Source organism: Trifolium pratense, linkage group LG1 (assembly GCF_020283565.1).
Source record: "Trifolium pratense cultivar HEN17-A07 linkage group LG1, ARS_RC_1.1, whole genome shotgun sequence".
Classification (NCBI taxonomy): Eukaryota; Viridiplantae; Streptophyta; class Magnoliopsida; order Fabales; family Fabaceae; genus Trifolium; species Trifolium pratense.
Window position 1 is genome coordinate 39,239,573 of NC_060059.1, and position 23,710 is coordinate 39,263,282.

Sequence of the window (23,710 nt, forward strand, 5' to 3'; positions counted from 1 at the left end):
ATCTTAGGGCTCAAAAAATACTTACAAAGATATTTACATTCAAAACATGTTTTTTTACCATTAAACAAAGTCTTTGGAGTTACTAAATTTTTTTTTTTGTTTTTTTAGTGATTTGTTTTTTATAACTATATTCAATAACCAATTACTTATTGGTCAAGTAACTTGCCTACCTGTTGACTTCAATGTTAAACTAAACTTTCCTTCTCCAACCCCCTTCAAATATCTCCACCTAGCATTCCCTTGCCGTCTACATATTTTGTGTTTAGCAATTCATGCACATTCTCCGGAATGATCGCAAAATGGAGAGGTCTAACATAATTCCATTAGTGCTAAACAACAATTACATTATCAAATACGTTGTTGCACACATCAAATAATTTCTTTAATCATTCAAAGGGGGTGTATGTTGTAAATATATGCCTAATAATATTCTTTGTAGATTGCTAAACATATTTTGGTCTAATTTGATATTTCCCAATGTTCGGTAGGTAAAGTTCATTAGGATTATTGTTGTTAGGATGTCATGATCACACGTTAGCATAAGACAATGACACGTTTCTTTTAAATTCTTAATAATTATAATAATAATGTGACTCAACAAAGGGTACGTACAGCTTCTAGAATTTAGAACTTCAAGCAAGACATGTTCATATATAATAGGATTTGCTCTTGGGAAATTTAATTTAATCTATTTTTATTATATGGTTTTATTATATAGACTTAATGATCAATTTTTGTTCATAGAGTTCTATATATAAAAGCAATCCAATGTGCCTACCACAATACAGCCAAGACTTTAGAAGGATTATTATATATTATATTTTAAGTCTAATATTGTAAGAAAAATGTCAATTTTTTTATTTAAAAAAATCAATTTTGAAAAGTAAAAAAAGAATGTAATGGATTGGAAGGTCAAAGAAAAAGTTTGAAGGGTTGAACAAATTAAACTAACCCACAACTACTTCCATCGCTCATGGAAATTAAGGATTATATAACGGCTTATAGGGGTAATCATTTTATATTAATTTGTGTTTCACAATTGCATGCACTGCCCTTTCAAAGCTTCAAAACGATTGTGTCAAAAAAAATGTTTCAGAATGATTAATTGCTACAAATTATTGATTTAAAAATTAAATAAAAAGATAACAGAGCCTTTACACTCGGTTAAAAAAAAAGAAGAAGGGTTTTACACTTTTTTTTTTGGTCAAGGGGTTTTACACTTTTATTAATAGTATAAAATTTTAAGAGTTGTATTGAGTTTAAATGATACCTAATGTCAGTGAATTAATTTTATACCAAATAAAAATGATTTTACTACTCAGTTTTTAAAATAAAAGAGTCAAAGTTTTATTTTTGTGAAGCATGCTTGTGTCCTAAACCAAATGTGAAAATAGGTTATTTTAAAAGACTTTTTTTACGTTAAAAAAATCTTGTAGTATTCGATTATGACTTTTATAAAAGCAAAATAAGGGACTTAGTTAGGATTTTAAGAGATTTTAAAAGGCTTTTGGTTTATGATAAAATCTTGTGGTATATATTCAATCATAACTTGTTTATATTGATTTATTATTTCTGATTGTAAAAGATAAGTCTTTTAAACTTACGGAAAGAAGATTTACATGTGTGTTTTCAATCTATTAATTCTTAATTAATCTTTAAATTCTTATAAAGAAAATAGTTTTAAATTAACATTTAGTAATTTTACTAAAATACTTGATTCTCGATCATCTTGATAGTGTTAACTTCCGTAACACATCAACACATGAAGAAGCATGAGCAAAGCACCTCATCAGTAATAGGCTTAATTATCTAAAATCTTCATCCACATCTCATGCTTATCCTTTGCAATTGCAAGGAAGTTGGCTCACTCAACACGTTTTCTGAGATGATACATCGGGTGCGTTTGATTCGTAAAATAGCAAGGACTGAAACAGTATAGGATAGAACAAGATAATACAGGACATGATAAAACTGTACCGGACAGATATATTTTCGTATTTTTTATAGTTGTACCGTGGACAAAAAGTTGTCCCATGGTTTAGTGAGAAACAAAAAATCTTGTTTTTATCATGTACCTTGCTACCTAATTTGTCCAGTCCCATAACCAGTTTTAAATCAAAACAAGGTACAACAAAAATTGTCTTGTCCAGTCCCCTGTTTTTTAGCAGATCAAACGCACCCCTCATATATATATATATATGTTTCTAATAGTACATTAGTACGTACAATTAATTATTTTTTATATAAAATATTATTGTAAGTATATGAATACTTATAAGTATATATGTAAAAATAACATTAATTCTATAACAAAAATGAACAAATAAAAAATAATCAATAATTAAATTCAATTTACTCGCAAACTAACAACATATGATTATATTCTAACCAAAAAAATAAAATAAAAAGATGATTATATTCCCTAACCCCCCACCCCTCCTATTGCTAATTAGGCATAATATATCCTTTTAAAAAAAAAGTTAGGCATAATATAATAGGGTTAATTAATAGTGTTTATCTCCTGCAATAGGAGCAAATTTCAATTTTCTCCATGTAAAAAAAAAAATGCGAGTTCCCCTATAATATAAAAATTGTCTCATTTTCAGCCCCTCATTCAATAAGTTGGCTTATGACTTAACAAAATTGATGACTTGTCACGCCGACATTTATTATGTTTTTCCTTTTAATTTGATGATTTTACTAAAAGAGAATTTTCCAGAGGGAATCTCACATGGCAACCGGAATTGGTCTAAAAGAGAATAATCTTGATATTACGAAAAGAAAATTGCAAAATAAAATTACAGAAGGGTAAATTAAAATCCGCTCACATGCTAAACACTATTTAATTCTATATAATATTGTAGTATATTGTTATCCTAGCACATAATATAAATATGCGTTTCTTTAAAATTATGTACACTATACATACATGAACATGATACAACTACTTGCTATATATCTTAGCAAGCAAAGAATATCTGATGAAGGAACAAAAGAACAATAAAGAAGAGTACAACATGATTAGAAAAATGAGATGCACTTGAGGCATAATAATAGTAATATGGATATGGATAGTTATTTTGTGGTGACCCACCAATTACTTTAGGTTGTCCTTGTCCCGAACCCGAAGAAGGCGAGGATTTCAAAGGTGGTGGAGGAGTTCCCCCTGAAGAATGTGTTGAAGGAGTTGGTGGAGATGGCGGCGGCAGAGTCAACAATGGTGGTGGAAGACTTAGTAATGGTGGAGGATATGATTTTTCAACGTTTGGATGAGGTGAATTAGGTGTTGTAAGTGGAAATGGAGGTGAATATGATGTTAATAATGGAGGAGGGGGAGGGTTTTGTGTAAGAAATGGAGAAGATGGAGGGTGGGGTGTGATTAGTGGAAAAGGGGGTGCATTTGATGTTAACAAAGGAGGTGGTGGAGGATTTTGTGTTAGGATTGAAGGTGGTGGATGATTTGAATTTGATGAAGCAAGTTTAGGAGGTGGTGGTGAACATATTGTAGGACATGTGACACATTCACTAATGCACAATAATCCACTTGAAGGCTCCTCTTCAACTTTGTCCTCAATCCCTAATGTTAGTGTTGCAAACAAAGCTAGTAACATGAATACAACTTTTGTGGTCCATGGAAACAAACTTTTTTGGATGAATACGAGATTCTTGTTTTGAGACATTTGAGCTAAATTAGTAGTTAGGTAGATTGTGTTTTGGAGAAACAAAGGAAGGTGTGTTCATATGGCAAGGTGAATTGTCAGATAAGTGAGTTTTAGCTTAGTGATTATATAGATTGAAATAATGTAGGAGAATATGGTGGCATTTCTTTATTAGCTTGCATTTGGCATTTTGAATGCTAGAAGTTTTAGTTATATTCTTTGATGCTTGCTTAGTGATGGAGTGTTGTGTGTGAAGGAAAGGTATTAATTCCCCTACTTTATTTTGGACTTTATTATAAACTTATTTCAATTAAATTTGAGTTGTTTTAAACTATTTAAAGATATAAGTATTTTATCTTACAATTTTATTTTATTTTTTACAAATTTTAACCAATAGTTTGTAATCGAGTTTCCGAATTTGTTAGTAATAAACTATAATCAAGTTATTGAACTAAACTATTTTTTAAAAGAATTAACGGCGTAGCTTGTTATCCGTTTGTCTTTCATTCATGTGTAATTATCCTATATTATTAAGGAAAAAGAAAGAATAATTTTAAAATATGTGTTATGAATACAGAATACTGCAGCAAATTAGTCTGAATAAAAAGATCACAAAGTAATGCTTGCTTTCACTCGATCAGTCTATTTCATCAACAAAATCTCATTTTACCTCTCTCGCTACTTAGGATGCGAGTGTGTAAATAGCAAAAATGGGGGAAAAAATTTCGCTTTCTAGAATGTCAACTGCAACTGAGTTCGCTTTCTAGATAGCGAACTACAACTGAGTTACCTTTCTAGATAGCAAACTCATTTTTTCATGATTTTTTCCATTCTATGGAGTGGATTTGAGCTAAAAATATTGACATTCGCTACTTAGAGTGCGAAAAGTGTTCGCATCCTAGAAAACGAGAGGGTTGGTTTGCTAATTTGATAGGGTGACCGAGTATATTCAAAGAGGGCGAAAAGTTTCATTCTAGCTGAAATTACGAAATGGGCCAAGGCATCCATGGACTCATCTCCATTAAGCCCACTAAAATGAAACTAAAAGAGTTATATTCTTTTTTGGTAAAATTTATCATTAATGAAGTAAAAGTGTTTATCTCTTATGAAAAAGAAGTTTATTACCTATACAAATACTAGTAAAAATTACCTATCAAACCATAGACCCCAAGCACATGATAGAATAGGTCCATATCATTCATGATTCATGAAAATTGTAGTTTTTTCTTATTCTGTTTTGTGACTAAGTGATTAGAGAAGTGGTGAGTCGAACTTCAATCTCTCCAACAAAATTTCTAATAACTATCAACTGAACTCTTACAACATGATCATGAAGATCGTAAGTAGTTTAATGTAGTTAAGCACATTAAAAATAACGAGCTCATTTTGTTGAAAAAACATAGCATTATGAGCATTCCGTATAGTCCTACCACATGCCATTCAAATAAAGACCAAATTTTTTCGACACACTTTACTATTCAAATAAAGACCACAAAATGATTGAGCATGGTCCGCAACAATATTTAACATGGATGTTTTCTCTCCCCACCCCCCGTGATTCTTTTATACCCCCCAATATTCCGATTTTGCCCTTGCAAAAAACTTCAGTTCGCAGAAACCGAATTTTTTCTAGTACAAATTCAGAGTAAATTTCGGTTTTTAAGGCAAAAAAAACTTCGGTTTCTATAAACCGAAGTTTTTTGCAAGGGTAAAATTGGAAATTCAGAGGGTATAAAAGAATCACGGGGGTTGGGGAGAGAAAACATCTTTAACATGACACAACACTCAACTATTCAACACAAAGTTCCAAATACACCCAAAAATGGACTATCCACAAATAAATGTTGTGATGTTTCATGTAGTCCACAAACATTAATACAAACATGTGAGTCCAAATTTAATGCTCCACAAAAAATAATACTTATATGTGTGATCTCATTTATAAGCAATTAGGAAACTTATAAAAAATGTCTATACCAATAACAATAATTGTAATTTAGAATAAGATAAAAAAAAAGATGTACCAAAAAATAAAATAATAAGATAAAAAATAATGGCTTAAATGCAGTTTTACCCCCCTATTTTGAAAAATGCGGAATTTTACCCCCCCTATTTTAAAATGCGGAATTTTACCCCCCCTATTTTATAATTTGTTGGATTTTGCCCCCCCACCAAAATTTTGCACAAAATCTGCTTCTGAGCCTCAAGTTCAAAGCTACGCACAGAACTCAATTTGGATCAATAATTCACCAAACTGGTACCAAAATGACCGCAATCGAGTTAGTTTTCCACAGAATCAAACTCCACTAAATTTGGAGTTACAGAGAGAGATTAATTACTGTTTTAGTGAAGGTCTGTTCAAATTAATTATCGTATGAAACTACTACTGGTATTCTCGTCATTCCTCTCACCCTGTAGCTCATTTTTTAATACTATTTACATGTATGGAAATCTAACGAAATTACCCTTGTTGGCATTTCAATTTCGTCGAATTTGGAGTTACGATGTGTTCGGTAGACGATGTTGAATTTGAAGATCACAAGTAGATTTCTGCAGAATTAGTAATTGGACAGACCTTCACTAAAACGGTAAATAATCTCTCTCTGTAACTCCAAATTTAGTGGGGTTTGATTATGTGGAAAGCTAACTCGATTACGGTCATTTCGGTAGCCATTTGGTGAATTATGGATCCAAATTGAGTTGTATGCGAAGCTTTGAAGTTGTGACTCGAAAGCAGATTTTTTGCAGAATTTTGGGGACATACCTTCACTAAAACGGTAATTAATCTCTCTTTGTAACTCCAAATTCAGTGGGGTTTGATTCTGTGGAAAGCTAACTCGATTACGGTCATTTAGGTAGCCATTTGGTGAATTATGGATCCAAATTGAGTTGTATGCGAAGCTTTGAAGTTGTGACTCGAAAGCAGATTTTTTGCAGAATTTTAGGGACATACCTTCACTAAAACGGTAATTAATCTCTCTTTGTAACTCCAAATTCAGTGGGGTTTGATTATGTGGAAATATAACTCGATTACGGTCATTTCGGTAGCCGTTTGGTGAATTATGAATCCAAATTGAGTTGTATGCGAAGCTTTGAAGTTGTGACTCGAAAGCAGATTTTTTGCAGAATTTTGGGGGACATACCTTCACTAAAACGGTAATTAATCTCTCTTTGTAACTCCAAATTCAGTGGGGTTTGATTATGTGGAAAGATAACTCGATTACGGTCATTTCGGTATCCTTTTGGTAAATTATTGATCAAAATTGAGTTGTGTGCGAAGCTTTAAAGTTGTGAGTCGAAAGCAGAATTTTAGGGGGGGCAAAATCCAACAAATTATAAAACAGGGGGGGTAAAAGTCCGCGTTTTAAAACAGGGGGGGTAAAATTCCGATTTAATCAAAACAGGGGGGGCAAAACTGCATTTAAGCCAAAAATAATTGTAAAAATGAACAATGTGATGAGAGAAAAACCAATTTCCTTATTAGTACATAGACTTGGTCAAAGTAGTTAAAAATTGGAAGAAAAGATAGGTTGACATTAATTAAAACATTATTTGTGTCCGTAGGTTTGAATTCTCACCCATGAGAGGTTTGCTTTGGTGGTTTCATTTGCATCTTCAAGCTGCAAGAGGAGCCAAAAAAGAACCAACCAAGCTTCTCCCTTCTTCTCACCGTGGTGGAGGAGAAGGGTGGCCGTGAGGACAACTATAGGTGGTAGTGGCCGTTGCAACCAAGGTTGAAAAGAAGTTTGTGGTCACGATCGGATTCGCAACATCATTATCGTATATCTTTTTAGTTGCGTTTGTGATTGAGGCCACACCAATTTCTTTTGATCAAATTTCCAATATCAAAGACCAGGATGCGACTTTAATCACGACTTGAAACATTGGTGGCAACAACCATATCAATATTTTTGATATGTTTGTTGTTTTGATCGTGATTGAGGCCGCATCAATTTCTATTGATTGAAATTTACACAAATTCAAACCTTGGTGGCAAAAACCATATGTAAAAATGATGTCTTCTTATGGAAGCAAAAAAACACATACAAACCTTGTTATGGTGGCTGTAGACAAAGACAAGAATAGTGGTTATGCCTATCATTGGACAACTAATAATATTGAAAACCCTATCATCATTGCAGTCCATGTTAAACACAAAGACCTTCCTCATCGTAGGTACCTTCTAATATTTATACAAATACATTTCATGATCAATTATACATGTAACATTTATTGTCACATTCCTTTAATAATTTTGTTTCTTAATTATTATGTCATGCTTGCAGAGGGTTCCAATGTTTTCCCCCCTGATGAAGAAGATGTAGACAATGTGTTTAGTACCTTGCGTGAAATGTGTAATGATAAAGTTGTAAGTAATTTACACTTGTTGAACTTGATGTACAATTTTTTTAGGGTTTAACTATATTTTTAGTCCCTCAGAATTAAACTTTAATTATTGATATTTATAGGAAATAATGTGATTAATAGTGCGGTGGTAAGTGGTAGCAACTTAAATCTGTAATCTCAAGGAATTGTATTCAAATCTCTTTAGAAATAGTTCATATGACCTAAATCTCTTTTTAATAAAAACTTCTTTTTCGACTTTTAGAAAGAAAATGATATTTTATAGGGACTAAAAATATATTTAATCGAATGGTATAGTGTTGAAACAATTGAAGGCTTGTCACATCAATTCAGGTAAAGATGAAAGAAGCTGTAGTCGATGATAGTGATATTGCTAGAGGACTTTTGGATTATGCAAAGAGGAATCGCATTCAAACTATCATTGTTGGTGCACCCGCAAGCTACACCAAAAATGTTCTATCAAGATCTCTAAACATGAGAACTATAAGCAAGTTAAGTTTTCGAACATACCATCCTCGCATTAATTAGTTGTATCCATTTTTAACATATTTGAATGGTTTGTGGTGACAATTTTGTGCATTCACACAATCAGTACATCGGTGATCGTTGAATCAAGATCGGCCGGTCCATATTTTAATTTAGCTCTTTAAACCGCTTGATCTCGATTCAACGACTATCAATATGTTAACTCCATAACTCAATCAATGTTATCCTCTTCAACTACATATATATAATAACTATGTTAAAGATTCTTAATGCTGATTTCAGAAGGTTTAAAGGATATGAGGATATAGCAACAACCATAATTAAATCAGCTCCAGATTATAGTTCTGTCTATGTAATTGCAAAAGGAAAGGTAGTGGAAACTCGACCAGCAATAAGACCATTGGATAATTTAGATGTAAAATCACCTGCAATGACAGTTTGTAAATCAGAGAATGATATAAGGTACTTGTCAAATGTTGAGATGAATGAAAAATATCGGTTCATAATTTTAACATCATTTTAACACTTACATTTAAATTGTCTTCGTGAGCTTAGCTCAGTTGATATGGACAACACATTTTATATATACGAGTCGGGATTTGAACCTCGAACACTTCACTTATTCATCTGAATAGTGAAATTCTAGCTATCAGACCATTTGACCAAAAAAAATTACATTTAAATCTTATTATTTTTTAATAATATAATATTTTGGTTTGATTATTATGTAACAGGGGACCAATATTTAAAAGAGGAGCTAGCACTAGTAGATCACGAAGAGGACTACTTTTGCTTTCAACTAATCAATCTTTGGAGAGCATTGATTTATCAAATCATCATAGCCAAAAGTCACAATTATTTAGCCATAACTCAAGCTTAAATGAAAATAACTCATCCGGGTCACATAAATTTGGTTCATTGGGTTTACCAAAATTAGATAAGGATTCAAGCAATGAAGCAGATTCTCAACACAAAGTAAGCATTAAAAAATAAATAAATAGTGGATCATAAATTATTTCTCTTTGTTCTTGATTCTGGTTCGGGTTAGTTCTGGCATCAATTGGTTTCAGCCTCCTCCCGATCGCAATTGCGGGGATCAAACCGCAGTCCTCCCTGTCAAGTTCAGTGTCAATCCCTACTTTGTTCTAGAGTTAGTAACATTTTAATATGTTTTAATTTTATTGTTTATAGGAAGAGATGGAAGCTGAGATGAAAGAATTGAGGCTCAAACTTAGGCAGACTATGGACATGTACAAGTCAGCTTGCAAAGAAGCAATCACTGCCAAAAACAAGGTGATGTAAATTATGATAGTAGGCGATGACATTAAGTAACGTGCAATACGAAAAATAAAAGGGTAACAAACATGATCACTATAATTTGAGAAGTCATTAAAAGTTTTCAATAATTGACAGGCTAAAGAAATTAATCAATGGAAACTTGAAGAAGCACGTACTGTTGAGGAAGTTATGATGTCAAAAGAAGCAGCATTAGCAATGGCAGAAAAGGAAAAAGCTAAAGCAAAAGCTGCAATTCAAGAAGCTGATGAAGCTATGAAAAAGGCAGAAAAAGAAGCACAAAGAAGATTAAAGGCAGAGAGAAAGGCTAGAAGAGAAATGGAAGAGAAAGATCAAGCACTAAATGTTATAGCTCGTAAAGATATTCGATATAGACAATACACCTTAGAAGAAATTGAAAATGCTACTCAAAATTTCTCATTATCAATGAAAATTGGTGAAGGTGGATATGGACCTGTTTTTAAAGGTCAACTTGATCATACAAATGTTGCTATCAAAGTTTTAAGACCTGATGCTAACCAGGGTAGAAAACAGTTCCTACAAGAGGTATGATACATGTGCATTTTTCTAAAGATGTGGTAGTGTAGTGATGATTGTGTAAGCTAGTAATCATAAGCAAATTGTGTTCAAATTCCTTTGGCGATAGTTTGTAGGATTTGGATTGACTAGAGTTATAATCTCACGTAGTCAGCATATCGATGACATTTGATCGAGATTGAATAGTCTATATTTCAATGCAGATTTTGATTTTCTTTTAATTCTAAAACTCCGAACTTGAAATTATGGATCGTCTGATATCGATCCGAAGATCGATGTGCTGACTGCGTAAATGTATGAGATTGTTTAGATGACCTAAGTGTCTCCCTCCACTATTACTAAATTTATGTCAGTGTAGTGACCAACTTTAGGAATGATATTATATATCCGTCACTGAATAAGTTTGTAGTCGATTTAGAGACTGATTTACCAAAGTTGTCAAACCACATTTCACTAATGATCAATTTAGCTATCAATTCGAAATTTCTGTCTCAAAAATTAACAAAACCGGTCACTAGATAGATAATTTTTTATCAGAAATTTGTATGCGACAATTGTGATCAAAGATCTTCATATGTGTGTAGGTTGAGATATTGTGCAACATAAGACATCCAAATATGGTCCTTCTCCTAGGTGCATGTCAAGAATATGGATGCTTAGTATATGAATACATGGACAATGGTAGCTTGGAAGACAGATTATTAAGAAAACAAAACAGCCCTCCAATTCCATGGCAAAATCGTTTCGAAATAGCATTTGAAATTGCAACAGCACTTCTTTTCCTTCACCAAACAAAGCCAGAAGCCATTGTTCATAGAGACCTTAAACCAGCCAACATTCTCATTGACAAAAATTTTGTTAGCAAAATAAGTGATGTTGGTTTATCAAGATTAGTACCACCTTGTGTAGCGGATTCCGTCACACAATATCATATGACTTCAGCAGCTGGAACATTATCTTACATTGATCCCGAGTATCAGCAATCCGGAAAATTAACAACAAAATCAGATATTTATTCTTTAGGGATAGTGTTTCTTCAAATAATCACAGCTAAACCTCCAATGGGACTTTCTCATCAAGTTAAAAGGGCTATTGAAAATGGAACATTTTCTGATATGCTTGATCCTGTTGTTACTGATTGGCCTATTGATGAAGTTTTGGAATTTGCTAAACTTGCTTTGAGATGTGCTGAGCTTTGTAAGAAAGATAGACCTGATCTTGCATTAGAAGTGATTCCGGAGCTTAATAGATTAAAAGAGTTTGGATTTAAGTCACAAAAATACGAACGAAATCGGAGTCATGCACTGCGTCCTCCCGCGCCTCCTCGAGGTCCACTTTGAAAGACATATATGGAATAGATTATTTTTGTTAGTATTGGAAATTGATTGTGTTATGAATACTTAATCATTACACATTTTGTATATTGAACTTCTTTGCAACACATATTAGTTGTGATTTGTGAATGGAAGTTTCCAATAGTTGTCTTGGAATGGAATACTTGTCCAGAATCTTGCATAACATGTATGATGTAACAAGTGATGTTTCATAGTAGTACAATAGATTTCATTAATTATATGATATAGATAGATAAATTTTAGATTGATTCTAGGCAGATATTGCAACAATATAGTTAAATTTTAGCTAAAGATTGAATAACTATATGATACTCCATCAAAATACTCCATTGGCAAGTGAAACAACATATTTAATTGTGCTCTTAGATTCATCAGTATATCCATCTAAATCACACTATCAATGAAGCTTTCAAGATTTTCATCTTCATTTCATTTCTATACTAAATGCAAAAATTAACATTACCATTCAAGCATCTCATTACCCTTTTCTTTTTTGGTACTAACCATCTAGTTCTCAGAAGAAGGATCCCGATACTTCAGGGTTCGGCCGTGAGATGAATAAAATCGGACAAAAAATTGTCATTTATGTGTTTTATCATAGAAATTCTTTACATTTATTCTCAAATGAGTAATATTCTTCCACTTACTATGAACTCTAATTGTTTTCCTCAAATTGAACAAATAAACCTGAATCTTGAGTAATAAAACAACTTAACCCACTTTATAACTAAAATACTAACTCACTGATTATGTTAATCATTTTACTAACACAATTTACTTTTTTAGTAGTACGTATTTTATTATTTTCTTACCTAACAAGTAACAACTTGGGATTTAGGGAGTTGTGTACACACGCTCTTGGGCGTATTGAATTAAGATTCCAGTTCATCAAAACTTACCTAATTCAAGACTAGATCTAATCATATAATGCATGAGATTCTTATATATATACTCTCTCCGTCCCAAAATATAAGTAAAAATAGGTCAACAAAAGTTGATGAATTTGGTTTAAAATTTAGGCTAGATACATTCACTTTTATTGACCCACTTTTATTTATATTTTAGGACGGAGGAAGTACGGTCCATATAATTAATTGAAGTCATGTTGGCTTTTATTGCTTGAGCTCCGTCTCCAAAGAGCGTGTGAACATAACTGTGGCACGAGATGTAAGATGTTGTAAAGTTTGGGAGAGTTAGATCGAAAGAAATATTGAGTCAAATAATTCATGATCACAAAAGATAGAAACATCATATCTCAACTAAATTTTATAAAATATTAGATTAATAAGTCATTTTTTTTATAAATCTAACATTTTTCTTATTTATAGTCGATATTCACTCATATTTAAAACTCAACACAAGGTCACAAGAAAAATTGATGAGATCAAAACTGATTTCTTGATATCATAATTCTAATGTCAAAATCAACACATCGAGGTCTAAAATTACTAATAAAAAAACATTTATGTATGCATTTGTAATTTCGCTACATTCATAAACTATATGGAGTAATGATTAAAAAAAATAATCTATGGAAAATTATGCACCGCTTAATCATTCAAGGAACAAAATAGTTGTTTATTTATTTAAAAATTAACACCAAATTGGTAATGTAACGCATTATAGATGCCAAAATAACTGTTAACACATTTTAAAAATAACACAAAATTCGCACACACCAATTATTGAGAAGTTGGAAATTGCGAGTTCAAATATGTGATTTATCTTTTCAAATGTTTATGTAGGTTTTTATCATCTGAGTTGTGCTTGCGGAACAGATGAGTATTGATTATATTGGCAAATGTTTAACTTATATTTTCAAAATAAATTTTCTTTTTATTGACCTCTTAATCAATTTTTTTAGGTACTTAATTGCCAGCAAAGACTTGGAAAAAATGTAATTAACCATGGAATAGGATTGTGTCTGTAGAGGTTAGCTTTTTTTTCCCCCTCCACCATTCAATTGCTTTCATACCTGACCCCAAGAAAATCTTCAAACACCTCTTTTGTGTTTTGGAATTAAGGGTTAATATAATGAGACTTTTTCTATTTGTGTATATGTATCTACTATATATCATATTTCAGTTTTTTTTGTACATGCATGCACATTAGATTATTTGCAAAGTGCTTACTGTGTTAATGAGAAAAACATCACTATATACACTTTCGGCTGCTTACCACTTTTACAAACATTGGCTTATTTGTTACACTAGCTATATGGTTGGACAGACAAAAAGTCAAAAGCTGCGTATATTGTTGAATTATGTCCAATGCAATTTTCAAGTTTGAACATTCATGCATGCTCAATGTCAAAGTGTCCGTTGTTCACGCCTCGATAGAAAATACTTTTATTTTTTTAAGTTGTTTAGTAGCTAGACTCTCACATTTAAATCGGAAAAAATATGAAATCCTGAGTTTGAACGTCAATCACTCCAATAATGTCCCAGATAGCTATCATTTGAGCTACACTTATGGGACAGAAAATACTTTTTCTATCTCGGTTATAAGTTATTTTGAGAAATTTTTTGTCGCAATGCAAGGTACTACATATACATTACTCAATTTCCTATTTTATTGACTTAAACGTAAGAGTATTTGCATATATCACTCTTTAATATTATTTTTTTTGGTAGAGAAAGAGGACCGAAGCCCAAAAAGAAAAAGAAAACTATATGGTTACATGAATGTTCCTAGGCATGTAAGGCTCAGAAATGTCATCAAAAAGGAGATTTGAGATCCCACTAGGAGGAGTCTCCATTACATGAATTTGGAAAGAATTTATAGAAAAGCTAAAATTAGCTGCCAATCAGTACTTCTATTTCCCTCCCGCCATGTATGTTTGAACTGCACCTGCCAATTCAACTTCAAAAGCTCTTGAATGCGACACACCAAAATAGGCGGTTTACCATTGATCTTGACGTTCCCCATTATCATGTCTACCACTCTTTAATATTTATTTCGATGGATGTTGTTTAAGTTCGTCCAATCAACCTCGATCATGTAAGATTCATTCTCTAAAGTGTAGTATAATGATAGAAAAAAATTGGATGATTCATTTTTTTTTTGTCTAATAGTCTAGTGGTTGAACATTTCACCTTAAAGGTGAATGTGGAGTGTATGAAATTTGAACTACATAATATATATGATGTATCTACCAACGTACATATTTAAAGTGATTTTTTTGTTGTTGGACATATTTAAAGTGATTTTAGTATGGATGTCATTGTACTTATAAAAAAAAAAGTATGGATGTCATTGTAAATTATCTATGCTATTAAATCATATCTCATCATTATATATACTTTGTTAGTAGTAAGTACGTTTAATAAATTATTGTTATTATCTACATTTAATTTAATAGAATATAAATGGATGGCTGCACTGCACATGTAAAATGAATCTACACCAACATTTCATACCAAATAAAATTAAGAAAAATCACACATTTATAATGTTAGTCAAAATGTTGCATTTGTAATGTTAGTTTAGAAATACAGTATATATGTAGATTTTCATGTTTGTTAAAAGGTTGGAATATTTATTTTCATGTATAAAACATTTCAATAACTAACTTTCTCGTACTTTTATTTTAGAGGAAGTAGGTGAAAGTTTATTATAAGATGCAAATAAATTGATGTAAATGTAACTAATTACATATACTAGAGGTGAAAATCGACTAAACTGGGTTCTAAAGTCAAAAACTTGTTTAGAAGCTTAGTTAAAATGATAGGCCATAAAAACGTCGTGATTAAGTAAACATAATAGTATTATTTTTAGAGTCTTGCTAATATGTGTCCTAAGACGAATTTAAATTCTTTACCTTCAAAAAATTTACATACATTTATATTTAATTTATTTTTAAAGTTTAATTTCTCATTACCACATATGATATTATCTCTCTATTCTCTCTCCTAATATTTTTATGTGGTTGCCAATGGAATTTGAAGATTGTGGAGATCCAAACACGTGCCACAATGCTAGAAACATGTGCATATTATTGTCTTTTGAGTTCAAATTTAAAATAATTTTTATAGCTCTACCAAAAAAAAAAAATTTATTGTTTAAAAAAGTAGACTAAGTAAGTCATAAAACTCTTTTACTATGTTTAGTTCTTTAACTATTGTTTCAAGGGCAAGTCTAACATGCACAAATAGAGAAAGTCTTTTACGGTGCACAAGTGTATGATAACATTATAACGAATACGAATTTTATAAAATCCATCATTGGATTGAAAGTTTATATCGTATAGATCATCTATAAAAAAATTGAAAAAAATTGAAAATCATTTGATACGTCATTGAGACCCATCAAGATTAACGGTTTATGATTTTTTATTAACTACCGTTAATTTTAATGGGTCTCGATGACATATTAAATGATTTTCAATTTTTTTCAAAATTTTTATAGATGATCTATACGATATAAACTTTCAATCCAACGGTGAATTTTATAAAATTCGTATTCGTTATAATATAATTGTTAACTTGTTCACCATGCACCACTTAATCAAGTGGTGCATGTTAGACAAATCCTTGTTTCAAAGGCACTAATTACTATTTTTTGTTTTTTAAATATTATTCCACGATATATATACCATTAGTAAAGATAATCACATTTGTAATAGAAGGTATGAACTTAGATTGACTACAGTTATAAGAATTCACAATTATCCACTATTATAGATCTCAATCGTTGATCTACAATCTAATGACTCCAATTATGTAGTACTCTCTCCATCCCATTTTATAAGACATTATTTGACTAAATGCATTATTCATATGTCTTGTTTTGACCGTATTTTTCTAAAAGTATATAAATGTAAATATTATCAATAATATCTTGTTTGATTTGTTTCGACGAGTATTTTGAAAATATCAAATATTCTATAAACTAATGCACAATTAAAGATATTCGTAATCAAAGTTATGCATCGATGTACGTGCAATAGTCAACTAATTCTTGTCTTGTATTTTAGGACGAAGGGAGTATAAATTTTGATGATTTCAAACATTTCAAAATCTCAACGAATCATTTAGATTGAAGAATTCTAATCAATTACTTCATTAAAGCAATTATCACGTGGAGTCCTTTTGATCAAAGTACTCCTAGTAGTGTCCTACCAATTTATTTTAACTTGGGTAATTAGAGACAATGTCACGTCATTTTTCTGTCTTAAAGAATTAGTTTAATATTGCACGTACATCAATTCATAATTTTAATTATAAATATTTTTAATTGTTTATTATTAAAAATTATAAAAATTTGATATTTTAAAAATACTCTTCAAAATAAATCAAATAAAATTTTATATGATAATATTTATATTTATATACTTTTAAAAAAATACAATAAAAAAAATATAAATAATACATTTAATCAAATAAAATCTTATAAAATAAAAGGGAGTTACTAGTATTTAAATGTGAATTAGTAGAATGAGATTTGGTTAAGAAAGAGGAGACATATGACGTAGGTTGGAGTAGGATAGGATAAGACAAGAGTATGGTGGTAGTGTGAACACGCTTTACGATTCGCATTTTTTTTTAGTCATTGTCAGCCTGTCAGGTACGGGACAACTTGTCTTTCTCATTCTTCCTTAATTAAGCAATCAATGTACTCCTAAATATAAGAGAGAAAATATACGGATTTCCCTCCTATTTTTATTACTCTCCGATCTTAAATATAAGAGAAAATTTAATCTTTGAATTCATTAAAAATCTAATGTATTTAGTTCTAATTATAGATTAAATACATTAGATTCTCAATAAATCTAAAAAGTAAACATTATCTTATATTTGGGACGGAAGAGAGTACAAGAAATAATACATTTTTTTTTTTGTAAAGAAACAATACTCCCTCTAGTCATTAATATAAGTAAGAGTTCATTTTTTAGATACATTGGAAAATTTATGTATCTAGTCTATGATAGAGTCTAGATACATCAACTTTTTAATGTGTTTAAAAAGTGAATTATTTCTTATATTAAGGACCAGAGAGAGTACATTTTAATTCATTGAAAAACTAATATTTGATCTGCATTGTAGATTAGATACATTAATTTTTTAATAAATCTAAAAAAATTTAAAAATAATTTATTTCTTATATTAAAGATCAAAAAGAGTATTATTTTTTACATTCACTTTAAAATAATGGACAAATTAATATTAAATCGCACTTAATCTAATCTAAAGACTCTTTCATCCTTAATACAAGAGAAAGTTCATTATTTTTTATTTTTTTATACTAAGAAAGTTCATTATTTAAATACTATACTAAAAGTTGATGTATTTAATTTATGTTATAGAATAGTATATTAAATTTTTAATGTATTTAAAAAGTGAAATTTTATTCAAATTTCATGATAAAAAGTGAATTTTCTCTTAAAGATTAAAGACAAATCTTAATAAGATATACAAAAGTTTTTATGTACAATTTACTACTCCTCAAATGAGAAGATTCTAGTGTATTTTTCTGTTAATGGGGAAGACTCTAGTGTATTAATGTGCAGATTGATTAGCTAAACATGGAGCAAGATTGGAGGTGGACGTGATCTCTTAGAGACAATGCCTAGCCTTTTTTTTTCACCAACAGTATCCGGTCTACTGGACTGCTTAATCTGATTCGGGGGTTAGTTATGATATTAAGTGGTTTCAGCCTCTCCCGATCGCAGTTGTGGAGATCGAGTCGTGGTCTTCCATACGAAGTTTAGCGTCAATCAACACTAAACCAACTAACGATTGATTGCCCCTCTTTCTATCTACATTCTTGCAGACTCAATGGAGATTTTCTTCCCACAAACTTAATTAAAAAAAAATATATATTGCACAATATTGTTTGTCAAATAATATAGTGACCAAACTTTTACTCTTTAAAGTGAATAAATGCAGAATCCCAAATTAAAAATTCAACTCTTACATATGACAATATTTTTACCAATTTAATCATACTCACGAAAAATAATAATATTATTATATGTTATTTACTATTTATACTCTCTTTTATTTCATTTCTTTTTTATTTATCTTTCTCTTTTTCATACAAATGAAAGATATTTTGATAAAGTAATTTATAATATCTCTTTTTCTAACAACAAACTTTATCTTTCTCTTTTATTTTTAACAAATAATTTAATAACTTAAAAATAAAAATGAATACATGAATGTACTAAAATTTGAATATCTTCTTTTTTTTTATAATTTATGTAAAATTATCTAAACAATTTATTATTTATGAAATAAGAATCATACCGATGACAGTCTTCAATGATCTGTCAATTAAAAAAAGAAAAAGAAAATACAAACCAAAGGTCCATACATACATTATAGTATTTACAAATCTTAATAAGATATACAAAAGTGTTTATGTACAATTTACTACTCCTCTAATGAGAAGATTCTAGTGTATTTTTCTGTTAATGGGGAAGACTCTAGTGTATTATTGTTTGGTTTAAATTATAGTATTAAAAAGAAGTATGTTTTTTGTCACGATAATTGTCACATTTTATAAAAGAATTTAATTTATATGCACCGTCGGTGTAAAGTTATTTTGCACATGCGTCCAATAATAAACCGACACATCATGTATGGTCATTAAAAACACATGATATGTCACATTCATTAAATGATGTGGCAACGCGTCATTGGATGTATGTGTAAAAATAATTTACACCGACGGTGCACAACAATTAAACTCTTTATAAAAACTGTTGTTTTTCATGGACACAAAATAGAATAAATCAAATATTTTATTCATAGTAAAATAGATGTCACATTTTTTAAAAATAATCAAAATAAGTGTTACTTTTAATCGTTCAGTGCAATTTTTTTAATTATACCTAAAATGTATCACTTCTAATTTATTAGTGGTATGTTGAGTGTGAATCAGATTGTCAATCTACTTTGCATTTTTATTTAGGATGGAGTTCCTACAACTCGCCTTTATACGCACTTCTTATTGACCTAATCAAGAGGTTCATTCATTATTGGCTCTTCTCTTTCCATCATTCCTTGAGGGAACGAAGGTAATAGTTGTGCAGATTGGTTAGCTAAACATGAAGCAAGATTGGATGTGGACGTGATCTCTTAGAGACAATGCCTAGCTTTTTTTTTTCACCACCACTATCCGGTCTACTGGACTGCCTAATCTAATTTGGGGGTTAGTTATGACATTAAGTGGTTCCAGCCCCTCCCGATCGTAGTTGCGGAGATCGAATCGTGGTCTTCCCTACGAAATTTAGCGTCAATCAACACTAAATCAACTAACGATTGGTTGTCCCTCTTTCTATCTACATTCTTGCAGACTCAATCAATGGAGATTTCCTTCCCACAGACTTAATTTAATTGTTTTTTTTTTCTTTCTATTGCATAAAAAAAAATTGTACAATATTGTTTGTCAAATAATATAGTGACCAAACTTTTACTCTTTAAAGTGAATAAATGCAGAATCCCAAATTAAAAATTCAACTCTTACATATGACAATATTTTTTACCAATTTAATCATACTCACGAAAAATAATAATATTATTATATGTTATTTACTATTTATACTCTCTTTTATTTCATTTCTTTTAATTTATCTTTCTCTTTTTCATACAATGAAAGATATTTTGATAAAGTAATTTATAATTTATCTTTTTCTAACAACAAACTTTATCTTTCTCTTTTATTTTTATCAAATAATTTAATAACTTAAAAATTAAAATGAATACATGAATGTACTAAAATTTGAATATCTTCTTTTTTTTATAATTTATGTAAAATTATCTAAACAATTTATTATTTATGAAATAAGAATCATACCGATGACAGTCTTCTATGATCTGTCAATTAAAAAAAAAAGAAAGAAAATACAAACCAAAGGTCCATACATACATATCCCTTTCACATACACTGAATTTAAATTAATTAATAATTGAAGACTTTGTTTCACATTATTTATTTCATGCCGCATCTCTTTTTTATTTTATGATTTCCTAATATTTCAACCTACGCGTTCACACCACACCTTTGTGTTCACACACAAATAAATTTCTACCTTAAAAAACATCATCAAACAAAAGAAAAAAAACAAAAACAGAGAAACAATTTTTTGTGTTCTGTTCTGTTATTCAACACAACCACCATAGATATATACTTTTAGCAACAGTTTCTATTTCAATAACCATAGATATATACCTATAGCAACAGTTTTTTCCATTACAAAACACTTTTTTTCTTCTTCAATTTTAATTTCTAGTATTTATGAAACTCCCAACTTTTGCAGACCCAGAATCACTTTCTTACGTTTATACCTTACTTCAAAATTCATTTGATCAAATGAATAATCCCAACAACAATAACAGTGCTACTTCAACAAATACCAGAAAAAGACGCAGAAAAAATGAAGATGGTGGTGATGATGATGATGATAATAATCACCATGGTTCAATCAACAACAACAATGAAGCTGGTGGCAAAAACAAGAAGAACAAGAAAGAAGAAATAAAAGGTATTCTCACATCAATTCTCTTGTTTGATGAACAAGAGAAACTTGAAAATCAACAGAGTAAAAAAGTCTCAGAGGATGAGAAATTCTCTCTAGAGACAAATCATAAGAAGAAAACAAAAGCCATGGTTGATTATTACTCCAATCTTGATGATAGTTTTAGCCAAGTTGAAGAATCAGAGAGAGTTAGAAGAAAAAAAACAAGAAACATGTCAAATTCTGTTGCTATTGCTGCTACTTTTAGCGACGGTTTAGAAGAAGCAACAAGTGAAGGTATAGCTAATGATGTTAATGGTGGTAAATCTGGTGGTTCACAGAGAAGACTTTGGGTGAAGGATCGTTCAGGATCATGGTGGGATGAATGTAACAATGAAGATTTTCCTGAACATGAATTTAAGAAAGCTTTTAGAATGGGAAAATCAACTTTTGATTTAATCTGTGAAGAATTGAATTCAGCAATTGTGAAAGAAGATACAACTTTGAGAAATGCAATTCCAGTTAGACAAAGAGTAGCTGTTTGTCTATGGAGATTAGCAACAGGTGATCCTCTTAGAATTGTTTCGAAAAAATTCGGTTTAGGTATATCGACTTGTCATAAACTTGTTCTTGAAGTTTGCACTGCTATTAAAACTGTTCTTATGCCTAAGTATCTTCAATGGCCTAATGAAGATAGTTTAAGAAAAATTAAAACTGAATTTGAGGGTATTTCTGGTATTCCAAATGTTGTAGGATCTATGTATACTTCACATGTTCCAATTATAGCTCCTAAGATTAGTGTAGCTGCTTATTTCAATAAGAGACATACTGAGAGGAATCAGAAAACTTCTTATTCAATTACAGTTCAAGGAGTTGTTGATACTAATGGTGTTTTCACCGATGTTTGTATCGGTTGGCCTGGTTCGATGCCGGATGATCAAGTGTTAGAAAAATCAGCACTTTTTCAAAGGGCTAATAATGGAGGACTTCTTAATGGTGTTTGGATTGTTGGAAGTTCAGGGTATCCTTTAATGGATTGGGTTTTAGTACCTTATAGTCAACAAAATCTTACTTGGACACAACATGGTTTTAATGAGAAAATTGGTGAGATACAAAAAGTTGCTAAAGATGCATTTGCTAGATTGAAAGGTAGGTGGAGTTGTTTGCAGAAAAGAACTGAAGTTAAGCTTCAAGATTTACCTGTTGTTCTTGGTGCTTGTTGTGTTTTGCATAATATTTGTGAGATGAAAGGTGAAAAATTGGATCCTGAACTTAAGGTTGATATTATTGATGATGAAATGGTTCCTGAAGTTGGTTTGAGATCAGTGAATTCTTTGAAGGCTAGAGATGCTATTGCTCATAATCTTTTGCATCATGGTTTAGCAGGCACTTCTTTTCTCTAAACTGATGAAAGTTTGTGTAATTTGTTGCATTTTGATCATTGTTTTATGCTTCTTTGAAAACATGATTTTGTTTTTTGCTTGTTTATTTATTTACATAATGTTGAAGTTTTATTCATCATTATTTGTTGAGGTGGCTTTGTAACAGATAAGATGTATTAGCCTCTTTAACAAGTATGTATGATAAAGTTTAGATATGGTTAGATCCAAAGTTGTAATTCATCAGTATACATTTTCATACCCAAATAAGAGATTAGTTAATAAAATGACAATATTCTTTTGTGTCATTCCTATACTTTCATAGATTGTTTTGTATAATTTCTATACTGCAATTTATCTGAAGATCAATTGATATAGTTCACTGACATATTCTATTCTGTTCTTACAAGTAACATAACATAGAATCATCCTCATAGTTGATTTCTTATGTAATTAAAGTCAACAGTGTTCAAATATTGACATCTAGACATGTGAGAAAATGTTTATTTAGGCAGTGTGAGAAAATGGTATAATAACAGTCCTTGGTTAAATCAAATAGATCATGTTGAGTTTTGATTCTATCTTTACCTATGCTTATTCAATTTCCAATAACTGTCAATTTGTCATGCATATGTGTTTCATAGTGCCTATTGTTTTCAGACATTAGTCCTGTTAAACCAATAAAAAAACTAACTTTTAGGGAAAGTGATATAAATAGTTTAAATTTTCTCTAGTAGTAACTAGATAGGGTGAATTAAATTAACCTAATGTATTGTATCAACATTTAATTCAGTAGAAAATTGCTTTCACTGATGAAGTAAAGAATGAAAGGTTTGTTTACTGCATATATACTTGCTACCATATAAGCCTTTTGTTTTGTGTTGCTTAAAAGAATTTGTTAGCCTAAGGACTTGGGCTTTGTTTGGTAACACAAATAAGCTAGCTTATAGCTTATTATATGAGCTTATAAGCTTGTTTCAAAAAATTAGAGGTGTTTGGTAACAAGCTTTTTGTACTAGCTTATAGCTTTTTTTCAGATGCTATTTCAAGTAGCATTTGAGCTTATAGCTTATAGCTTTTTACACTTTATTCCACATTTACCCTTTAATTTAATAACTACTCACTCTAAAAAATAAACTACCCACTATCAATTATGTAATTTTATATTTAATA

General features: G+C 30.5%; 3 protein-coding genes across 4 annotated transcripts; 2 read left to right on the forward strand and 1 right to left on the reverse strand.

Annotated features, from left to right (window-relative positions):
• Window positions 1–2,841: 2,841 nt before the first annotated feature.
• LOC123916398 (classical arabinogalactan protein 9-like) lies at window positions 2,842–3,795 on the reverse strand. The gene has a single exon (XM_045967852.1). It carries the CDS (start codon window positions 3,678–3,680, stop codon window positions 2,961–2,963), a length of 720 nt encoding a protein of 239 aa, XP_045823808.1. The 5' UTR covers window positions 3,681–3,795; the 3' UTR covers window positions 2,842–2,960.
• A 3,379-nt stretch (window positions 3,796–7,174) lies between these two features.
• On the forward strand, window positions 7,175–12,020 carry LOC123916407 (U-box domain-containing protein 35-like). Of its 2 annotated transcripts, none has more exons than XM_045967863.1 (8): window positions 7,175–7,831; window positions 7,946–8,028; window positions 8,358–8,515; window positions 8,793–8,972; window positions 9,245–9,485; window positions 9,702–9,803; window positions 9,924–10,352; window positions 10,928–12,020. In XM_045967863.1, exons 1-8 carry the CDS (start codon window positions 7,672–7,674, stop codon window positions 11,681–11,683), a joined length of 2,109 nt encoding a protein of 702 aa, XP_045823819.1. In that variant the 5' UTR covers window positions 7,175–7,671; the 3' UTR covers window positions 11,684–12,020. The 2 variants fall into 2 exon arrangements, with proteins under 2 accessions (XP_045823819.1, XP_045823822.1); XM_045967866.1 differs by having other exon boundaries at window positions 7,222–7,835; window positions 10,928–11,916.
• Window positions 12,021–20,631: 8,611 nt separating this feature from the next.
• LOC123916418 (protein ALP1-like) lies at window positions 20,632–22,845 on the forward strand. The gene has a single exon (XM_045967877.1). The coding sequence runs from the start codon at window positions 20,939–20,941 to the stop codon at window positions 22,559–22,561; it is 1,623 nt and encodes a 540-aa protein (XP_045823833.1). The 5' UTR covers window positions 20,632–20,938; the 3' UTR covers window positions 22,562–22,845.
• Window positions 22,846–23,710: the final 865 nt, after the last annotated feature.

Bases quoted from the DNA above. Each gene is read 5' to 3' on its own strand.
- LOC123916418 (XM_045967877.1), top strand. From the start codon at position 20,939: ATGAAACTCCCAACTTTTGCAGACCCAGAATCACTTTCTTACGTTTAT.
- LOC123916398 (XM_045967852.1), bottom strand. From the start codon at position 3,680: ATGTCTCAAAACAAGAATCTCGTATTCATCCAAAAAAGTTTGTTTCCA.
- LOC123916407 (XM_045967863.1), top strand. From the start codon at position 7,672: ATGATGTCTTCTTATGGAAGCAAAAAAACACATACAAACCTTGTTATG. The intron at 9,804-9,923 runs GTGATGTAAATT...AATAATTGACAG, and splicing joins CAATCACTGCCAAAAACAAG to GCTAAAGAAATTAATCAATG. The intron at 10,353-10,927 runs GTATGATACATG...ATATGTGTGTAG, and splicing joins GAAAACAGTTCCTACAAGAG to GTTGAGATATTGTGCAACAT.